This window comes from Balaenoptera physalus (assembly GCF_965194825.1).
Source record: "Balaenoptera physalus genome assembly, chromosome: 7".
Lineage (NCBI taxonomy): Eukaryota > Metazoa > Chordata > Mammalia > Artiodactyla > Balaenopteridae > Balaenoptera > Balaenoptera physalus.
Genome location: NC_138886.1, coordinates 102,982,704 through 103,000,831, shown reverse-complemented (window position 1 = coordinate 103,000,831; position 18,128 = coordinate 102,982,704). Strand labels below are relative to the sequence as shown.

The 18,128-nt window shown below is 37.8% G+C and overlaps 1 protein-coding gene across 2 annotated transcripts in view; it reads right to left on the bottom strand.

Annotated features, from left to right (window-relative positions):
- Positions 1–288: 288 nt before the first annotated feature.
- Positions 289–18,128, bottom strand: part of DIRAS2 (DIRAS family GTPase 2) — a 52,289-nt gene continuing 34,449 nt past the window's right edge. The window contains exons 2-3 of one of the 2 annotated variants that reach the window (XM_082471384.1): positions 16,015–16,073; positions 289–10,767 (exon numbers count right to left, since the gene is read on the bottom strand). In XM_082471384.1, the coding sequence (XP_082327510.1) occupies positions 10,132–10,731 (600 nt within the window). In that variant the 5' untranslated portion in view covers positions 10,732–10,767; positions 16,015–16,073 and the 3' untranslated portion in view covers positions 289–10,131. The remainder of the gene's footprint in view (positions 10,768–16,014; positions 16,074–18,128) is intronic. The other variant, XM_082471383.1, reaches the window with a different exon arrangement.

Sequence of the window (18,128 nt, the reverse complement as noted above, 5' to 3'; positions counted from 1 at the left end):
TTGTTAGTGCTGGAAAATACCATTCCATTAGCACCTGCTTGGTGTCATAGATTATTAGGTTTGTAACTGGACGTATCTCATGGTTTCCCTGTGAGACCTGAGACACCATTTTCACCACACCATCCTTACTTACCACCTGTGCAATTAAGGTCTTTGCTTTCTCAGGTTATCTTTGAGAATGAACTTGCTGAATCTTGTGAGGGCTGAACTCTTTCGTGAGATGCCTCCTGCATCCTTGGGTAAGCCATAAAAAGGCTTATTATTGGTTTGGGTCACTATTAAGATCCAGCGTGCCAATAGCCAGATGATAACCCTTTAAATTAGAAATCTAAATTGATATTTTTTACAATTCTTATTGGTATCTGTGGACAGACCAAATTAAAAAGTGGATACAAAGAAATATAACAGCTAACCTTACGGACTCCCTAACAAGATGAAAGAACAGGAATTAAACTTAGAACAAAATTGAAGTTCTCATCCAATATAAATTTCCCTTCTTAAAATATAGCCCCATCTCCTCAGCAAATTCCCTTAACTCCCAAAACTCCTTCACCTTTTGCGGAAAAGCCCCTAAACATCCAGCTGCTTATTTTAACTTCCCTTTCTCTACAAGATTTACAGAGAGAGCTCCAGCCTAATTTCTAGAACCAAGGTCTATAGGTTACTCATATTAGTGCTCTAACAAGGAAATAAATTAAGCAGCAGCACCCAGGATGGACAATAAGGTTTTGTCCTCCTGTCCTCCATTTTGCTGAGCCCTATAATCAGGCTTTCCAGCTTCAGGTCTTCCTATGCAATGTCCTTTGCAGATATATCCTAGACCCTCGTCCCAAATAATTAATGTCCTCTAGACAGTAGGACATAAAAAACATAAAAATATTTTGATTTCCATCTTAGCTGGAAGTTTTCTTCCTGATATAAAAAGGCAAATTCAAAACAGTGTGATTGAGTGAGCAAATCAACCTCTAAACATAATGAAAAACCTACCCAATTCTTTGAAGACAGCTTACGGAAAAGCAAAAAAGTGTAAAATCAACAATACTCAATTTACTACTTGAGTCTTTAGAAAAACAAAAGCATAATTCTGAAATATCTCAAATCCACTCAGACATTTTCCTATTTACCACCAGACGTTGGCAGATATTACAAAAATCAGGATATTGGATGTACAATTGGTCTGTACTTAACAAAAAGAAGAAAAAGTTTAAATAATAATTACCTTAGACTTCTATAATAGTCAAATACACCCCAAAATCCTAAGAGAAAACTTGCGTTCCTTCTGTCTTCTGAAGTTGTAAATTTTACCATGTCTATGTAAACATCTTGGAAGGTAATTAAAAATCTGTCCAGACTGAAGAAAAAAAGTGGGGTGGTGGGGGGAGTTGCCTTTTTAAAATACATACTGTTGGGAAGACTGTCTTGCCCAAAATCTAGTTCTCGGCCTTCTTAAGATTACTTGTCAAAGACAAATACAAATCTTAAAAGTCTTCCCCATAAAGAGTACAAAGCTTTAGCCATCTGCACTTATAAACTTAACTTATTCCAACAGTTATTTATAAACTAGTGAGTTTTATATTGTTACATGTAATTCATGACTGAAATTTTAAAATGAAAACTATAAGATCTCTGTTTGTGTCTGTCTGTATGTATGTCTATGTATGTGTATTATAGATATGGTAATTTTCTACCTTCAGGTACAATTGCCAAATTTAATTTGAGCTCTATTTAATTAGCTTAAAATTAAGCACTTATCAATTAAGTATATTTAAATCTCATAAATATAATAGAAACTAACCCATATGTTTTTCCAATTTATGTGACCTAGGATAATTTTTGGTAAATAAAATCTAGTTTAAGTTTGTTGGTTTAATTAATACAGGCATGTCTTTAGAGTTATCAACATTAAATATAATACTTTTTTTCTACTTAGGTGTACTAAAACTCAAATAAGTTTATCTTATCTCTGTTACAAAATTTGTCATCAAGAAAAATAAGGTGATGGTTAATAGTTTGAATGTCTTGTTAAATCTTCAATCTTCAGGAGTAATCTAAGTATGATTATTTTTAAAAAAAGGAATTAAATAGATGTAAATGAGATAAGAATGTTTAGGTGAACTTTTTAAGTTACGTTGATTGTTTTACGATATATCCATTTAGTTTCCCAAACCTCTTTAACTTCCACCCTTAGAATTTTGCTAATTGAAATGATGGGGATTTATTAAATGTCTGATAATTTCCAGATAAGATAAAATACTGAGACATTAATTGCTGAACAAGTCTATCTACTTTTGACTTCTTATTACAGAGTCTAAAGATATTTGAGTCTATTCATAAACATGACATATGCCACATTGAAAACTTGTGCTGTGAGGAAATGTATGTTTCTAGAAATTATGAAATGTATTCATAAATTTGCCAGTCTAAAGACTGCTGGTGTAATAGTTCACAATTGCTTACTTCATAGTTTTCACTAGAAATTAAAGTTTCTAAGGGTTAAGAATTCTAATTAATATATATGATTAAAGCTACTGGAAACAACTTTATATGCAAGGAAAGTAGGATATGTTTTTGGTTAGAAAAGGTATGAGATATGAAGATGCATTTTTGTTGAGGGAAAATAAAATAATTTTTTCCTAAAATAAAGCTGAATGGAAAAAACAAACAACAAGGGATGAACTAAAATGGACATAGAAAGTTGTAGAAGGTTTATGAAAAAGGAATCTAAGAAAGAAAGTTTATGTGTGATCAATGAATTTGTTATAAAGTTTTTAAAAATAAGCTTTAATATCAATAATGTACTTAGGTAAAACTAAACCTTAATTTTCCTTCATCTGCTAAAAGAAAAAGGTTTATTGGACTATTGGTCTGCTCTTGTGAAAGGTTTTTTTTTTTTTTTTTTATCTTTAATGTAATCTGCCTAGAAAAACAAAGATTCTATGTTTTGCCTTTATCAGCTTTTTGATTATTTTTTAAAAATTGAATCTTTTCTATATTAAAATGCTAAAGCTTTGTACAACTATTTAACTTTCTGTATTTGCCTGTGAAGTCTTTAATTGTTGTCATGGTTAAATGAATAAGTATTGTTTCACAATAAATTATGATCCTATTTGACCAAGTGTTTTAAAATCTCTGATATTTTTGACAAATTTCCCCCAAAACCAAATTCTAAATGAAGTCTTTTTGACCAAAAACTAACTCTGAGAGTTTCTAGAGGGCCCCTGGAGCATCTCAAAGGATATATTCTCTCTCCTTACAAAAAGAGAGAGATTAAACTAATTAGGTGTATTTGATATGTTAAATTACATGGGAAACATTATCAAATAAGTGATAATGAACCTTCTGAGGTTATATTGTATGGGTAAATGTTATTAATGTAAGTGTTCTAGAAAATATATAAAACTCTTAAAAATCTGATATGTCCTAGTATAATGTTATTGTCTGTAATTCTAATTACTATTTTAAAATGTGTGTCACAAAAATAACCAAATTTCCTTGTCAATTACATAAATGAATTCTCATTTGATACTTAATCATGATCATTTTTAAATCTTTTTGCTTTTTCACATATGTTTCATCTTCAGAGAAATTCATGGACAGGACTCAACATATTCTAAAATACTGTCTCTGATAAATTTCAGACCGTACCACTAAACTAGGCAAGAAGTCACAAAACACAAATAGAGAAACAGATGGCTTCATAAAACTGCTAACTAAAGATCAAGATCAACAAGAATTAATTACATGGGACTGAATGAATAGGATGATTATAACTTTTACGACTTTTTTGTTTGAAACATTGTTAATTTTTGTTAATGTTTTGTTTTCCGGATATAAGGAAAACTTTCCTCTTAAACTATGACTTACAGAAGTTTGGTAAATTATTCCTTTGAAGCAGAATTGAAACATTTATCTTTTTCTCCCTACCTGATTCCTCCAGAATTTGAAAATTCAATGAGTATTCTTTATGGCAACATAGTTATTTGCACAAGTTCACTAAGAATCTGTTCTCTTTATAACAGGACACAATTGGAAGCACTGGCTATATTACCAAGGCTTTGACTGGAATGTCAGCCTTTGAGAGAGGCATGCATAAACTCAGATATGACTAAACAGGTTTAAGGAACTAAGGTTGACTTAATGGAGCCAATAAAGTCCCTTGACAAAAGTCTGGTACCTTGCTTACAGGGTTCCCGATAGCCTAACCAGGTAAAAAAGTTACTTCTTGGCAAGTGCAGGAAACTCTGAACACGTTGTGGACCTCAAAATCAAAGGAATTAACCCAAACCTTTAGATATTGCAGGGGAAATCTGATGACAAACAAGTCCTTAGCTTTGCCTCCTAGTCTTCAGAAGCATTTAAAAGTTCAATCTGGGATTCCTTATGAAAAATCCCAGCAAAGCAGAATAAAAGAGTCTATGTGGTCAATCACTATTCTTGCTGCACTTATGTAAATAGCCAGGCCAAGTGTAATGAAGCTAGACTCATTTTTCAAATAAGTTAATCTTAATTTGTTTCTCTTTGGTAAAAATGAGGGTGATGTTGAGAGAGAAAAATTATGTCTCGGTAATATTCTTTTGTGGATATTAGATTCTGTTGCTGGAGAAGGGGGTGCAGGAGAATGGTCATGTCCCATCTCTCCTGCAAGTTGGGAGAGTTCCTGGGGCGGGTTGCCAAATGAGGAAAGAATTTAAGAGCTAGCCATAGTAAAGTGGAAGCAAGTTTACTCAGAGAGATACACATTCTATAGGCAGAAAGTGAATGCAGGCCATCTCAATGAGAGTGGCCCTGGGGTGTGGAGGTGGTTAGTTTTTATGGGCTGGGTAATTACATACGCTAATGAGGGGGAGGAACATTTTAACAATTTAGAAGATGAGGTGGGGATTCCCAGCAATTGGGCCACCTTCCAATTTTTGGCCTTTTATGGTCAGCCTCAGAACTGTCATGGCACCTGTGGGTGTATCACTTAGCATGCTAATGTATTACAGTGAGCATATAATGAGGCTCAAGGTCTACTGGAGAGCCAATCTTCTACCTAGTTGGTTCTTGGCCCTAGTTGGTTCTAACTAGTTTTGTACATAATTAAATTTTGTTTTTCTCCTGTTACTCTCATGTCAATGTAATTATTAGGACTGTTACTGAGTCCAAGTTCCCTCTGCTCGCCACACGAAAGGACAACAAATAGGGAGACGAAGCGTTGGGGCAAAGAATAGTGACTTTATTCAGAAAGCCAGCAGACCAAGAAGATGGCAGACTAGGGTCCCCAAAAAAACCATCTTATTGGGTCCTGGATGCCAGTTTTTTTTATAGAACAGAGACGGGGAGGAGGTGAGGGAGTAAAGTACAAAGGCCATTTATCTTGCAAAATCGGAGGGGATGTGTTAATTTCTTCTTTTCTGCAGCCATTCACAGGTGGGCAGGGTCAGAATGTCTCTCTGTGGACTGAACAAAGGCCTTTTAGTTTAACAGTCAGGTAGAGGGGCATGGTTCCCTGTGGCAGGCCATTACGTATGCTTACAGCTATAGACAGTGATTATAATAACAAAAGCAAAGAAAAGCAAAGGTTAAAGTAAAAGAAACATATCCAACATGGAGTCAGAATTGGCTCTTCCCTGTTATAGGCCAGCCAGAAGAACCTAGAAGGGCAGAGGAAAATTTTTCCTCCCCCACAGTATCAATAAATTTCAAAACTCCACATCATTCCAACGTGCAACAAAACTGGAGTATAAGTAGATTACAACCTTGCTACTCAAACCATGGTCAGTGGGCCAGGAACATCCATAGTACCTAGGAACCTGTTAGAAGTGCAGATTCTTAGGCCCCACCCCCTCCTGCTGACTCAGACTCTGCTGAAGCACAAGGTCTCAAGTGCTTTATTTGCACATTAAAGCTTGATAAGCACTGGATGGGATGCCCTTTAATGGGGTCTAATGGGGCCTGCTGGCTGTTAATTATTTCTGTAAATGGAGAAATCCCTGAATAATGTAGTATTAATGATCTTGGGAGGGGGAGGAGGGGTGGAGTATGCCGAGAGCCAGACTGGAAAAAGCTGTTAAAGAGGCTTAAAGAAACTGAAAGGTTCTGGCTGATTGCTGTATCTGCATAGATTAATTTTCACACTGCCACAGACCTTCCAAACAGAGTCTTACATAGTCCGAGGGGTTTTATTTCCACTGAAGGCTCAAACTGTGACAAGATAGCTCCAACTGCTTTGTGCTTATAGTTAATTTAATTCTCATGGCCACTCATGCTGCGGATACTAATAATTCCCATTTTGCAGAAGCACAGGGAAGTTAAGAACCTGCCCACGGTCATAGTTGACCGTGGTTTGTTGATAGTTGTTGTCTTTCAAAATCAAAAGTCAGGTTTATTTTATAGTTGGTGTTGAGAAGAAGGAGTAAGGACCAAGGGTGTCAAACAGAAATTGTGCCCGGGAACAGTGCTGGGGCTTTGTACATCAACTCCGCTTAATAGCCTGGCTTTTGTGAGGAGGCCAGGAGATTTGGGGGAAACAGGATTAAAGAGGAGTTTTTATTCACTTCACTACTCCTATTCTAAGCCAGGGAGGGGCCCTGACCCTACTCCTTCCCTCTCACCTCACTCTGCCTGGAGCATAATGTCAGCCCAGTGACAAACAGTGAGGATATTCCCTTAGAACACCGCGGGGCAGCTGCGGTCGCCAACCCCAGACCTGCAGGGCCTGACAATCTCTTATGTGGTCAACAGGTGCAAGAAAGCAGCTGCAGAAGAACTAGGGCAAGACCATCACAGACCCACTATGCCCTGAAGAGTAAGAAATACCACCACCTTCAAGCCGTGTGTCAGAACCGAAGCTTTATTTTAATATTCTTATTTTCAGAACATCACTGGCAACTAGAAACTTGTCTGCAAGAATGATTTTTATAACTGTAAATAAAATAGATAATGGAATTGTAACAGTAAATACACCTTAAATATAAATATACACATTGCTATCCCACATGTATAAAAGTCATGCTCTGTAAATGTTCTGTCCACACACTGTCTTTGTGGGGCACTGAATTCCAGGATGGATCTTTGAGGGTTTACATGTGTCCCATTAGTTATGGATATTTCCAGAGAGCTTATGTAGGAGCAACACATTACAAATTTTGGAAAAAAAAATTAAGTATCACAGAGCATTTTTTTGGGATATTTAATACTTCTGTTCTATAAAGAGAGCATTTCTTAAATATTACAAATGGTGAAACAAATATACTAGCTTACAGATATGTACAATGTACTACTTTATACTTCAAAATGCAGGAAGATAAATTATATATATTTTATATACATATAATTTTAGATCTAATGAACAATTCAATATTGCTCTTGTGTTGGTCTTGCTGTATTGCATGCATGCCCAGGGCACGCCCATGGCTTATCACCAGATGGAAGAGGGATTGGCAGGGACAGAACGGGACCCATGGAGCCCCAAGCTTATTCCCGGAGTGCCATCTTCAAAGCAATATTTTGAGTTTTGTAACTTACTGTGGCAAGGTCAAAATCTTCTGTGTCCATATGCAATGCAGGACGTGTCCTCAAGAACCACAACTACTTATTCGGGGACTGGCCCACATAAATGCTAAAAACATCTGGTTCAGTGGGACTAACTCCTCGAGCCCTGAATGTCCACTGGGGAGCTCTGAAAATATTATTTTGAGATAATCATCTATATCCTCAGTGCAGTTCATAAAAAATGATCTCAGAATAAAGACCCATGATTGAAGCATCAGTGGCCTTCCAATAACCTCACAGGCAAAACACAAAGGAAGAAAATGTGTCCTGAATGAGATCAGATTTTCAATAATTACAAGCTTCTCATATTGATCAAGCTGTAAATACTTAAAAATGTAGACACCGCCTTGAGAGGGCTAAATAAATTTCTAACTTGGATTAGGAAGAATGGGGCACTGACAGGGAGCCCACATACTGGGAGCCCTATGGGCATTACAGCCTGTGGCAGACATCACATTTTACCATTAGTGTAACCCACCCAAGATCTCTAAAGTTCATTTTGGCCATGAAGTCCTGTTTCTTCTTCCACTTAACCCATATCCAGATTACAAATGGATGACATCTCTCTGAGAATGGAAATAGAAAAAAAATGGTAGGGACAAGTTGAAAAGCAAATGTTCTAGAAAATACACCAATGAGATCTCACTGTGAAGGCTGTGGAACAGCCACTTGGAACAGAAGGAGCCCATCAGAAGGTGTGTCCATTGGGACTTGGAGAGGGATTTGATGGCACCCAGGCCACTTCTCTACCCTCCCTGCCCAAGTTCTGTTCTAGGAGGCCAGAGAGATGGGCTGACCATGGAGCCAATGGTTCTCAAAGTACCTCCCACACACTAAATACATCACAAGGATGAGTTATTAGCAGAGGAGAGGGGATGAGATGAAGGCAAGAAAATTTAACCAGAAAAAGGTTAATTTAGGATCTGTTGAGAGCACAGAACTGCACAATAGTTGCTGCAGCAGGAGGCACAGGAAAGACACAACAAGTGCAGGAGAGAAGGGTATGTGCAAACGTCCAAACTTGACCATCCTGCCTCAGCTGGGCGCTGCTGCCCAGCAGCCGAGAAGCTCCCCTTACATGACCCTGAGGACATCACTCTCTCTACCTGCCAGGCAGGCGACAGGAAGGTGTGCTGAAAGGGAAAATTCCAGAGGAGGCCAGAGTGGGATGCAGGCTGGAACAAACAAGAGAACTTACAGGCCCTGTCAGTGGGAATTTTCAGGAAGCAGACCCAAAGCAGCCTTGAGGATGGCAGAAGAATAAGCTGAGTGGGCTATGCCCGGCCTGTGACAGAGCCTGCCGGACCCATTTCCACCCAGCATGCTGGAACCAGCAGTGGCCGTAATTTGGTTTGAAGGATTGAGGATGCACACGAGATCATTAGGAGGAAAAAATAATCATTTCCAGAGTGAACCCTGCATTGAACAGCTCTTAGAAGACATTTCTAATGGAACATGCACGATAATCTATTACTTGAATGCATTTCCCAGGAATATACTCGTTATAGATAATCATCAAAAACACAGTGAACAACCTTTGTTTCAACGTATTTCATTAAGATGCAAAGTATGGCACAGACATGTCCGTGTCTGTTAGAAAATGGATGTGCTTTTGGTCTTCGGATGGCCTTTGCTGGCTGTTACCCAGTTGGACACAGATCGAGTTATTGAAAAGAAGAAAATCATGTTGGAGGACAAAAATGTCTAAAAAATAGCTACTTTAATTGCTTTTATTTAAAATCTGAGGGCTGGAAGAGTTATACCCCTCATGGGTCAAAGGAAGGAAACTTCACATTTCTCAAACTCTCAAAATATAACACACAGGAGCGTTATTGCAATGTTTTAGTATTGTCACAATATCCTTACACAAACATTTTAAACGGAAATTGAAGAATTTCTGACAGAGTGGCACACTCTTAGTGAATTCATCATTTTATGTGAAAAGAAATACCCTAAAAGGCTAAAACGATACCTGCTAATAACTAGACTTAGTGAGGTGAGGACCTCCCCTCAGAGTGGCAAGGCTCACAGGTCAGCTGGGAACTGACAGTGAACATCCTCTGGCGGGTAGAGAGGCTGTGTTATTTTTAATTCAGTAAAAGAACCATGGAACCGAAACTTTGGCTTGGTCTTCTCACCTCCTCCCACCCCTCCCCTCCCCAAGGGTTGTCACTGGCTTCTGAGCAGAGGGGATGCCTGGTCTGGGGGTGGTGCCTGCAGCTCTGGGTTAACATGCTCTCACATGCATGCAGATGGTACTTCCCCCTATCGGCACACGCTGCTTCCGAGGGCACAAGCCCTCACGCCTCCTGATGGCGAACGATGCCTCCAGAAATGGCTGGCACCCCACTTGGTTCCCTGCGATGCTGAGCATGTTAGTTTTCATTTTAAGCATTTGTCAGATTCCCTGATTCTGGAGAGGGGGTGCTTATTGGTGGTGGTGTAAAATGCCCTCTGAGGACAACAGCGCACATCTTGGTCAAAATGCAATATTTAACACGTGGGCATCTGACATGCTACCCTGACGACTGTGGGTTTCACGTGGAGGGGGAGGGGAGGAGAGGGAGACACACAATTGCTGCTCCCACGGGAGGGAGTTCACATGATCACGCACTTGCCCTTGAGCTTTTCTTTCCTCTTCTGCTGCTTGCTCTTTTTCCCGTCGATCTGGAGGCTCACGGTCCTGCGCTTCTCCAGGTTGAGCAGCTCCTGGAAGAGCTCCTTCACGTTGTGGTTGAGCTTAGCCGAGGTCTCCATGAAGGCGCACTTCCACTTGCGGGCCAGCGCCTCGGCCTCGCTGCTCTCCACCTCGCGGTTCGGGCTCTCGTCACACTTGTTCCCCACCAGCATGATGGGGATGCTCTCCACATCCCCTTTGATCTCACAGATTTGTTCATAGATGGGTTTGAGCTCCTCCAAGGACTGCCGGCTGGTGATGGAGTAGACCAGAATGAAGGCATGCCCTTTGGAGATGGACAGCCGCTGCATGGCAGGGAACTGGTGGCTGCCCGTGGTGTCCGTGATCTGCAGGGTGCAGATGCTCTTGTCACAGCTGATGACCTGCCGGTAGGTGTCTTCCACAGTGGGAATGTAGCTCTCCCGGAATGTACCTTTCACAAACCGCAAGACCAGAGAGCTCTTGCCAACACCACCTGCGCCGAACACGGCCACCCGGTAATCGTTGCTTTGCTCTGGCATGTTGCTTGAGGGCTCCAACGATCAACTAGGAAGCACCTAGAAAAGGAACCAGATGTTTGAGAGAATTGGTAAAAGAAAAATCTAGGAAAAGGTTGCTTTACCCTCTCTTGATAGCTTAAAACAAAATTGAAATGGTACAGTTTGCTTTCACTTTCCCAACACAAGAAAAATTCAAATTTCATTTTATAATTCTGTAATTCTAAATCCAATCATTATAGCTAATCTCCAGTTTTCAATAGGGCTGTTGATCTACTGAGTGGATAACTTGAGCCAGTCTATTTCTCCTTATTGGACCATGGTTCTGAGCAGCTTTGCTCTCACATCACCCTGTGCCCAGGGAAAAGATGCCAAGTCAGCCCAAGGGAAGCAGAATCCAGGAAAGGTAATGGGGAGATGGAAATTAACCAAGCCCCAACACACACACACACACACACACAATCACAATCACAGCAGATCTTTACTATTTAACCTGAAGTACTGTGAATACTCAATACACTGGTCATAATATGTAATTTTTTAAAAGTACAAGGAGGGGGTTAAAGGCGAGGAGAATGCAATTTTTACTCAGTGTTTCTATTAACTCATGAAATCCTCACCAGCCTGCAGAACTGGTGTCATTATCCCTGTTGTGAAATGAGGAAACACAGAAGGAATAGGGGAGTGTAATGTCCCCGACTTCACACAGCCAGTGAGAGGTGAGGCAGGGATGTAAACTGCAGTATCTCTGTCCCACAGGCTGCTGTCCCACAGGTTGCTGGACAGAGAGCTGGCCACAGGGGCCTGGGCACTACTCAGGCCATGGTGTGGACTCTCATTTAGCAGTAGGAGTTGACAGTTAACTAAGAAGCTTGGAGGGTCCTTTTATTAATCAAATTTAAAATGATTATGGGTGCTCGATTTTTAAGAATTATAAGAAGTCAAGTGTTACTAAGATAGTAATATAAACCACTATTAATGGTCATTAAAATGGAGTAGAATGGGGTTTCCCTTCATCACAAACATCACCCCTTTCCTGACATAGATTATCAAACATCTTTCATCCTATTCCTTCTTTGGTAAGAAAGGGCATATGACATGCAAAAAAGTAGAGAATCAAGAAACAGCCAACATTTTTAAAACAAAGTAGACACGTAATATGGTAATGTGAAGCATGGAACCCATTTTCTCCAGGCAACATTGTGCTGACTTTCACTTTTCTGATCTTAGAGTAACCAAGGGACAGTAATAAAAGGCATTGCTCAAAGTCATTTTCAGAGACCAGTAAAAATTAAATATAATTAGCCATGGAAGGAAATGGGTATGTGCAGCTAATGTCTACTGGCAAACAGATCAGATCAAAGCCTAGGACTGTGGCATCTCATCTCCTGATTTCTTTCTGAGTTCACCGTGTACATCCGCCTGCAAATCTGCTCAATTAAATACTCAGCTGTTCTTGTGCACACTTTGGAATCCCTAACCTTATGAAAAACTGAAGAAGCATCTATATGTATATACATACATACATATATATGTATGTATGTATTACTGATTCTCTTTACTGGACACCTGAAACTAACACGACATTGTAAATTAACTATACTTTGATGTTTTAAATGGTTACAATTTTTTTTAAAAAAAGAACAAACTGAACCCAAAGGAAGAAAAATGAAAGATTAGATTACAGTGGAAAGTAATAAAGAATAGAAAACCAACGGAAAAAATTAATAGAACCAAAATCTGGTTTTTTGAAAATATCAACAAAATTAATTTTTGCACTAGACTGAACAAACAAAACAGTGAGAAGACTCAAATTATGAAAATCAGGAATGAAAGAGGAAACATTACTGATCTTGCAGAAATAAAGACTATAAGGGCATGACCAACTGTAAGCCAACAAGTTAGATTCTTCAGATGAAACAGATGGAAACTACTCAAGCTGACACAAGAAGAAATCAAAAATCTGAATAGAACTATTAATTGGATAGTAATCAAAAAACTATCTAAAAAGAAAATGCCCAGGTCCAGATGGCTTCACTGATGAATTCCAGCAAACATTTAAAGAAGAATTAATACCAATTCTTTACAGTCTTCCAAAAAACTTAATAGGAGAAAACACTTCTTAATCTTTCTGAATCCAATATTACCCTGATACCAACACCAGACAAAGATGTCATGAGAAAACTACAGACCCGTTTCTCTTATGAATATAGATATAAAAAGCAACAAAATACTAGCAAATTGAATCCATCAATATACAGAAAGATTACACATCATAACCAAGTAGAATTTATGCCAGCAATGCAAAGTTGGTTTCATATATATATATATATATATATGACATGTATATAACATAACACACCATATCAATAAAAGACAAATCCATGATACCTCAGTAGATACAAAAATTTGACAAAATTCAGCACTCCATTATGTTAAAACAAAAACACTTAAACCAACAATAAAAGGGAACTTTCTCAACCAGATAATGGGCATATAATGAAAAATACCAAACTAACACAATACTTAATGGTAAAAGATTGAAGGCTTTCTCCCTAGGATCAGGAAAAAGAGTTTCCACTCTTACAGCTTCTTTTCAAAATTTTACTGGAGGTTTTAACCAGGAGAATTAGCAAGAAAATGAAATAAAAGCCATCCAGATTGGAAAAGAATGAAACAAAACTGTATTGCAGGTGGCATGACTTTGTAGATAGAATATCCTAGGGACTCCACTAAAAACTATTAGAACTAATAAAATAGTTCAACAAGTTTTCAGAATACAATACCCATTTAAAAATTAATTGTATTTCTACACACTTGCAATGAACAATCTAAAATTAAGAAACTAATTCCATTTACAATATCATGAAAAAGAATAAGATACTTACAAATAACCTTAACAAAGAAGTACAAAATGTATACTCTGAAAGTTACAAAATATTGTTGAAAGAAATTGAAGACCTACATTAGTGGAAAGACACCCATGTGTATGTATCAGAGGACTTAATTTTGTTAAGATAGCAATAGTCCCTGAATCACCTACACATTCAATGCAATCCCTAAGAAAATCCCAACTGACTACTTTACAGAAATTGACAAGCTGATCCCAATATTCACAGGAAAATTCAAGAGACCCAGAATAGTCAAACCAATGTTGACTGAAAAAAAAAAGAACAAAGTTGGAGGACACATACTTCATGATTTCAAACTCACTACAAAGCTACAATAATCAAGACAGTGTGATATTGGCACAGGATAGACAAATATATGAATGAAAAACTTCAGAGTCGAGAAATAAACTCTGACTTTTACAGTCAACTTATTTTTGACAAGGATGTCAAGAAAATTCAATAGAGAAAGAATAGTCTTTTCAACAAATGATGCTGGACAACTGATATTCACATACAAAGGGAATGAAATTGGATCCCTCCCTTATACCATATACAAAAATTAACTCAAAGTGGATCAAAGACCTAAATGTAAGACCAAAAACTATAAAACTCTTAAAAGAAAATATAGGCATAAATTTGTGATCTTTGATTTGGCAATGGTTTCTTAAATGTGATATCAAAAGCATGAACAAGATTAAAAATAGGTAAATTTGATTTCAAGAAAGTAATAGGCAACCCAGAGAAAGGGAGAAAATTTCTACAAATCATATATCTGACAAGTGATTAATTCCAGAACATATAATAAACTCCTGCCATTCAATAACAGCAAGGAAAACCCAAAAAACTAAAAATGAACAAAGCACTTGAATAGACATTTCTCTAAAGAAGCTATACCAATGGACAATAAGCACTTGAAAAGATACTCAACATTACTATTACTAATTATTAGGGAAATGCAAATCAAACCACAATGAAATACCACTTCACAGCCACTTGGCAGACTTTAACAAAATCACAAATTAAAAAAAAACAAAAACAGAAAATAACAAATGTTGGCAATGTCGTAGAGAAATTGGAACCCCTGTGCATTGCTGGTTTCAACGTAAAGTGGTATAGCTGCTTTGGAAAACATTCTATCACTTCCTCAAAAGCTTAAACAGAATTACCATAAGACCCAGTGTTTTCCATAATTCTATACCCATGGGAAATGAAAACAGAGCCACACAAAAAATTGTATGTGAATATTCATAGCTACATTATTCATAATAGCCAAAAAGTGGAAAAAACCCAAATGTTAACCAACTAATGAAGGGATAAGTAAAATGTGGTAGATCCATACAATGAAATATTATTCAAGAATAAATAGATATGAAGTACTGATAAGTGCTATAGCATGAATGAGCCTTGAAAATATGATGCTAAATGAAAGAAGCCAGTAACGAAAGACCACACATATTGTATGATTCCATTCATATGAAACATGCAGAATTGCAGGTTTATAGACAGAGAAAGGATATTTGTGATTGCCTAGGGATGGGGTGACGTGGGCATTGGGGAGAAATGGGAAGTGACTGGACAGAGTTTCCTTTTGAGTGATGAAACGTTCTAAAACTGACTGTGGTAATGACTGCACGACCCTGTGAATATACTAAAAACTACTAAAGCGTATACTTTAATTGGGTGAATTATATCTCAATAAAGCTGTAGTTTTAAAAAAGACATTGTATAGGGCAGGATTCCACTGTATGTGATGACATTGTCTACTGATTCTGAAACTGATTCGGTGGGAGAAATAACGTGTTAAACGTTAACAGGCTCGGCTTTATTCCTAATAGCCAGATGATGGAAACAACACACATCTTCAGAGTAGAAATGATAAGCAAAGAATGGAATATTCATACTATAAAAAGCAATAGACTGAATTAATTTATTCATACCATAAGAAAAAGCAATGCAAAGAACAATACAAAGAATAATACATGCAACAACCTGGTTGAATCTGACAGTTGAGATGTGCTAGGCAGCCTGCTGGGTGCTAGAAATGTGCATATTTTCACATGGGTGGTGGTTACAAAGGTGTTAACACTACACTGTTATAAGGTGGTTATACAGATTATTCTGAATGATTTTGTTCTTTTAAAATTATCATGGAAATAAAATCACAAATTTTTTTAAAAATTTAAAAACTGGGAAATCTAATAGGATTCATTCTCAGACCCCAGTTAAAGGAATACTATTGTTAGAGTTCAAGTATGATAGACCTAGAAAGTAAGGCTATGATTTTGGAGAGTAGGAAGTTGTTCAAAGATAGGGATATTGAATAATATTTCCCAAACTGAGAAGGAACTTCGAGACTGAAAAATGAAGCAGGCAACCCCATAAAGTAGAATTATGAAGTTTACTGAAGTGAACTTACATACGGGTTGGATCAGGCAGACAGCAATCCAGAAGCATTCACAGCGGCACTCCACCCTGCTGAAAGGGGTACAGGGGAATTTAAAGGGGCCAAAGTGAAATATAGAATCTGACTACCAAGTGAGAAGCACGTCTGTACCTGTCAGGAACCGGGATTTTTTCCTCCCCAGAGGGGGTCTCATGAACATCTGTGGCAGCAAAGGCACTCTTCCAGTTTTTATATCAGATGAAGGCAAGGGTAGAAGTTGATAGGAAATTCATCTGGCTTGGACATATTCTTTGTGAGTTAGGCAAAAGCTCAGTCATGCAGAGAAGAGAAGGGGTAGGATTGCAGAACTAAGATGGAGCTGACAAAATGGAGTCAGTGTGGCTCAGCCGCTCAGAAGTAAAGGAAGACTGGCAAAGTTTCAGTTAAGTGGTGTTGGGGAGTACAAGTCATTCTGCAATGGGTATGAGAGTGACGAGATGAGATGGCTTCAAAGACAAGAAGTGTAGATTTCTCTTAAAGGAAATTTGGAGATTAGGGAAAGGAGAAGGGACAATTGGCAAAGGTTAAGATAAGGGTTAGACGGGTGGGAAAGAATATCTGTATGGGTCTGCTGATGGATATCTGATGGAGCAAATCTGGAAGAAAGCAGGAGCCACTGGGATTCAGGATGCACACACAGCACGTTGGTCCTCAGGGAGAGAAGGAAGGGTAGGCGATGGCAGAGGAAGCCCCGATTAAACCTTCCCAGACCAACCCTGCTGTTCAGCTTAAAAACTTTAAAAACAAATAAATTTGTTTAAAAATGATATAATGCATGTACTTGGTTAAAAAAAGAATAAACAAAATTGTAAAATACTCTTCTAGCCACACCCAGACCCCCTCCTTCGGCAGCCCTAGTCTCTCTTTCCAGAAATAACCACTGTTAAAAAGAATGGAAACTCAGTTGTTTCCTGGTGTTCACGGTTAAATTTTAAATAATGCATTCATTGCTTGAATAATAGATCTTAATGTCTTGATTTACTGACTCTGGAACATCTCTCTCTATGAAATTAGCACTATTACCTTCCTCCATTGCCTAATTTTGTTAGGTATACTGTGTTTTTAAACTACATGTCAGTATTTATGTTTTCCAGATATAATATTTGCAATTTGTTTCAAAATTTAAATTGTCTTCTGTGGTTCTTCTGCAGGTTGTTTCTAAACCCTATCAATAAACAGCATTAAAAGGACTTTGTAAAGATTTTTCATTGCAGAAGTAGACAGGACTGGACCCACTGAGAGGGAAACGTCATTTTCATTAAACTTTGCTGATTGCATAATTTTCTGTGTCAGCAACACTGGGGTCTTACTTTTTCTAGCTTTTTTGTTTGTTTTTGCTTAAGTAATACAACTTTTGTATTTCAATTTATCACCTTCCTTGGACTCATTTTACGCTTTTGTATAAACATTACTGATAAATTCTTTTAGATGATGTTAAAATTTCTGAGCTCATGCCCTCACTTGATTGATAGAATTCTGCAGCCAAACTAAGTTCATATTCTTTTTTCTTCAGATTTTGAAAATTATTTAATATTATCATCCATGGTTACTGACATGAAATCCAAAGCCAGTAGGATACTCTTTCCTTTGTAGCAAAGTTGTATTTTTCCCTTCTCTTTGGCAGGGTTAGGATATTCTCTTTATTCTGGGAGTCATGACATTTCACTAGGATATATCTAGAACTGCTTTTTAACTATGGTGGTTTTTTTGGGGGGGGCAGGGGGGTGAAGTAGATGGTTAAAAACCTAACCCTTTCTGCAGCTTGGGAAATTTTTCTTTTTCTTTTTAAAATTACATCATCCCAATCCCTATATCTTTTTCCTCTTTCTGAAACTTGTATTACAGGATGGACCAAGTATACCTGTTCTTGATTTCTCAAGATCTTTTCCTTATGTTGTCAATAAACTTTCTTGTACTCTGATTTTTTTCTTTTTCAGAGAAGCACTTTGTTATCTCAGGAAAGGTGATATGATGCAGAATTTCAATAAGAATGCTAATTGAGATTTATTGCTGCTCTTCTTATCTGAGATACTTCTGGTTCCATTTCTTCATTGTGTTCCTTCTCTTTCATATGGTTGGCTTCACCA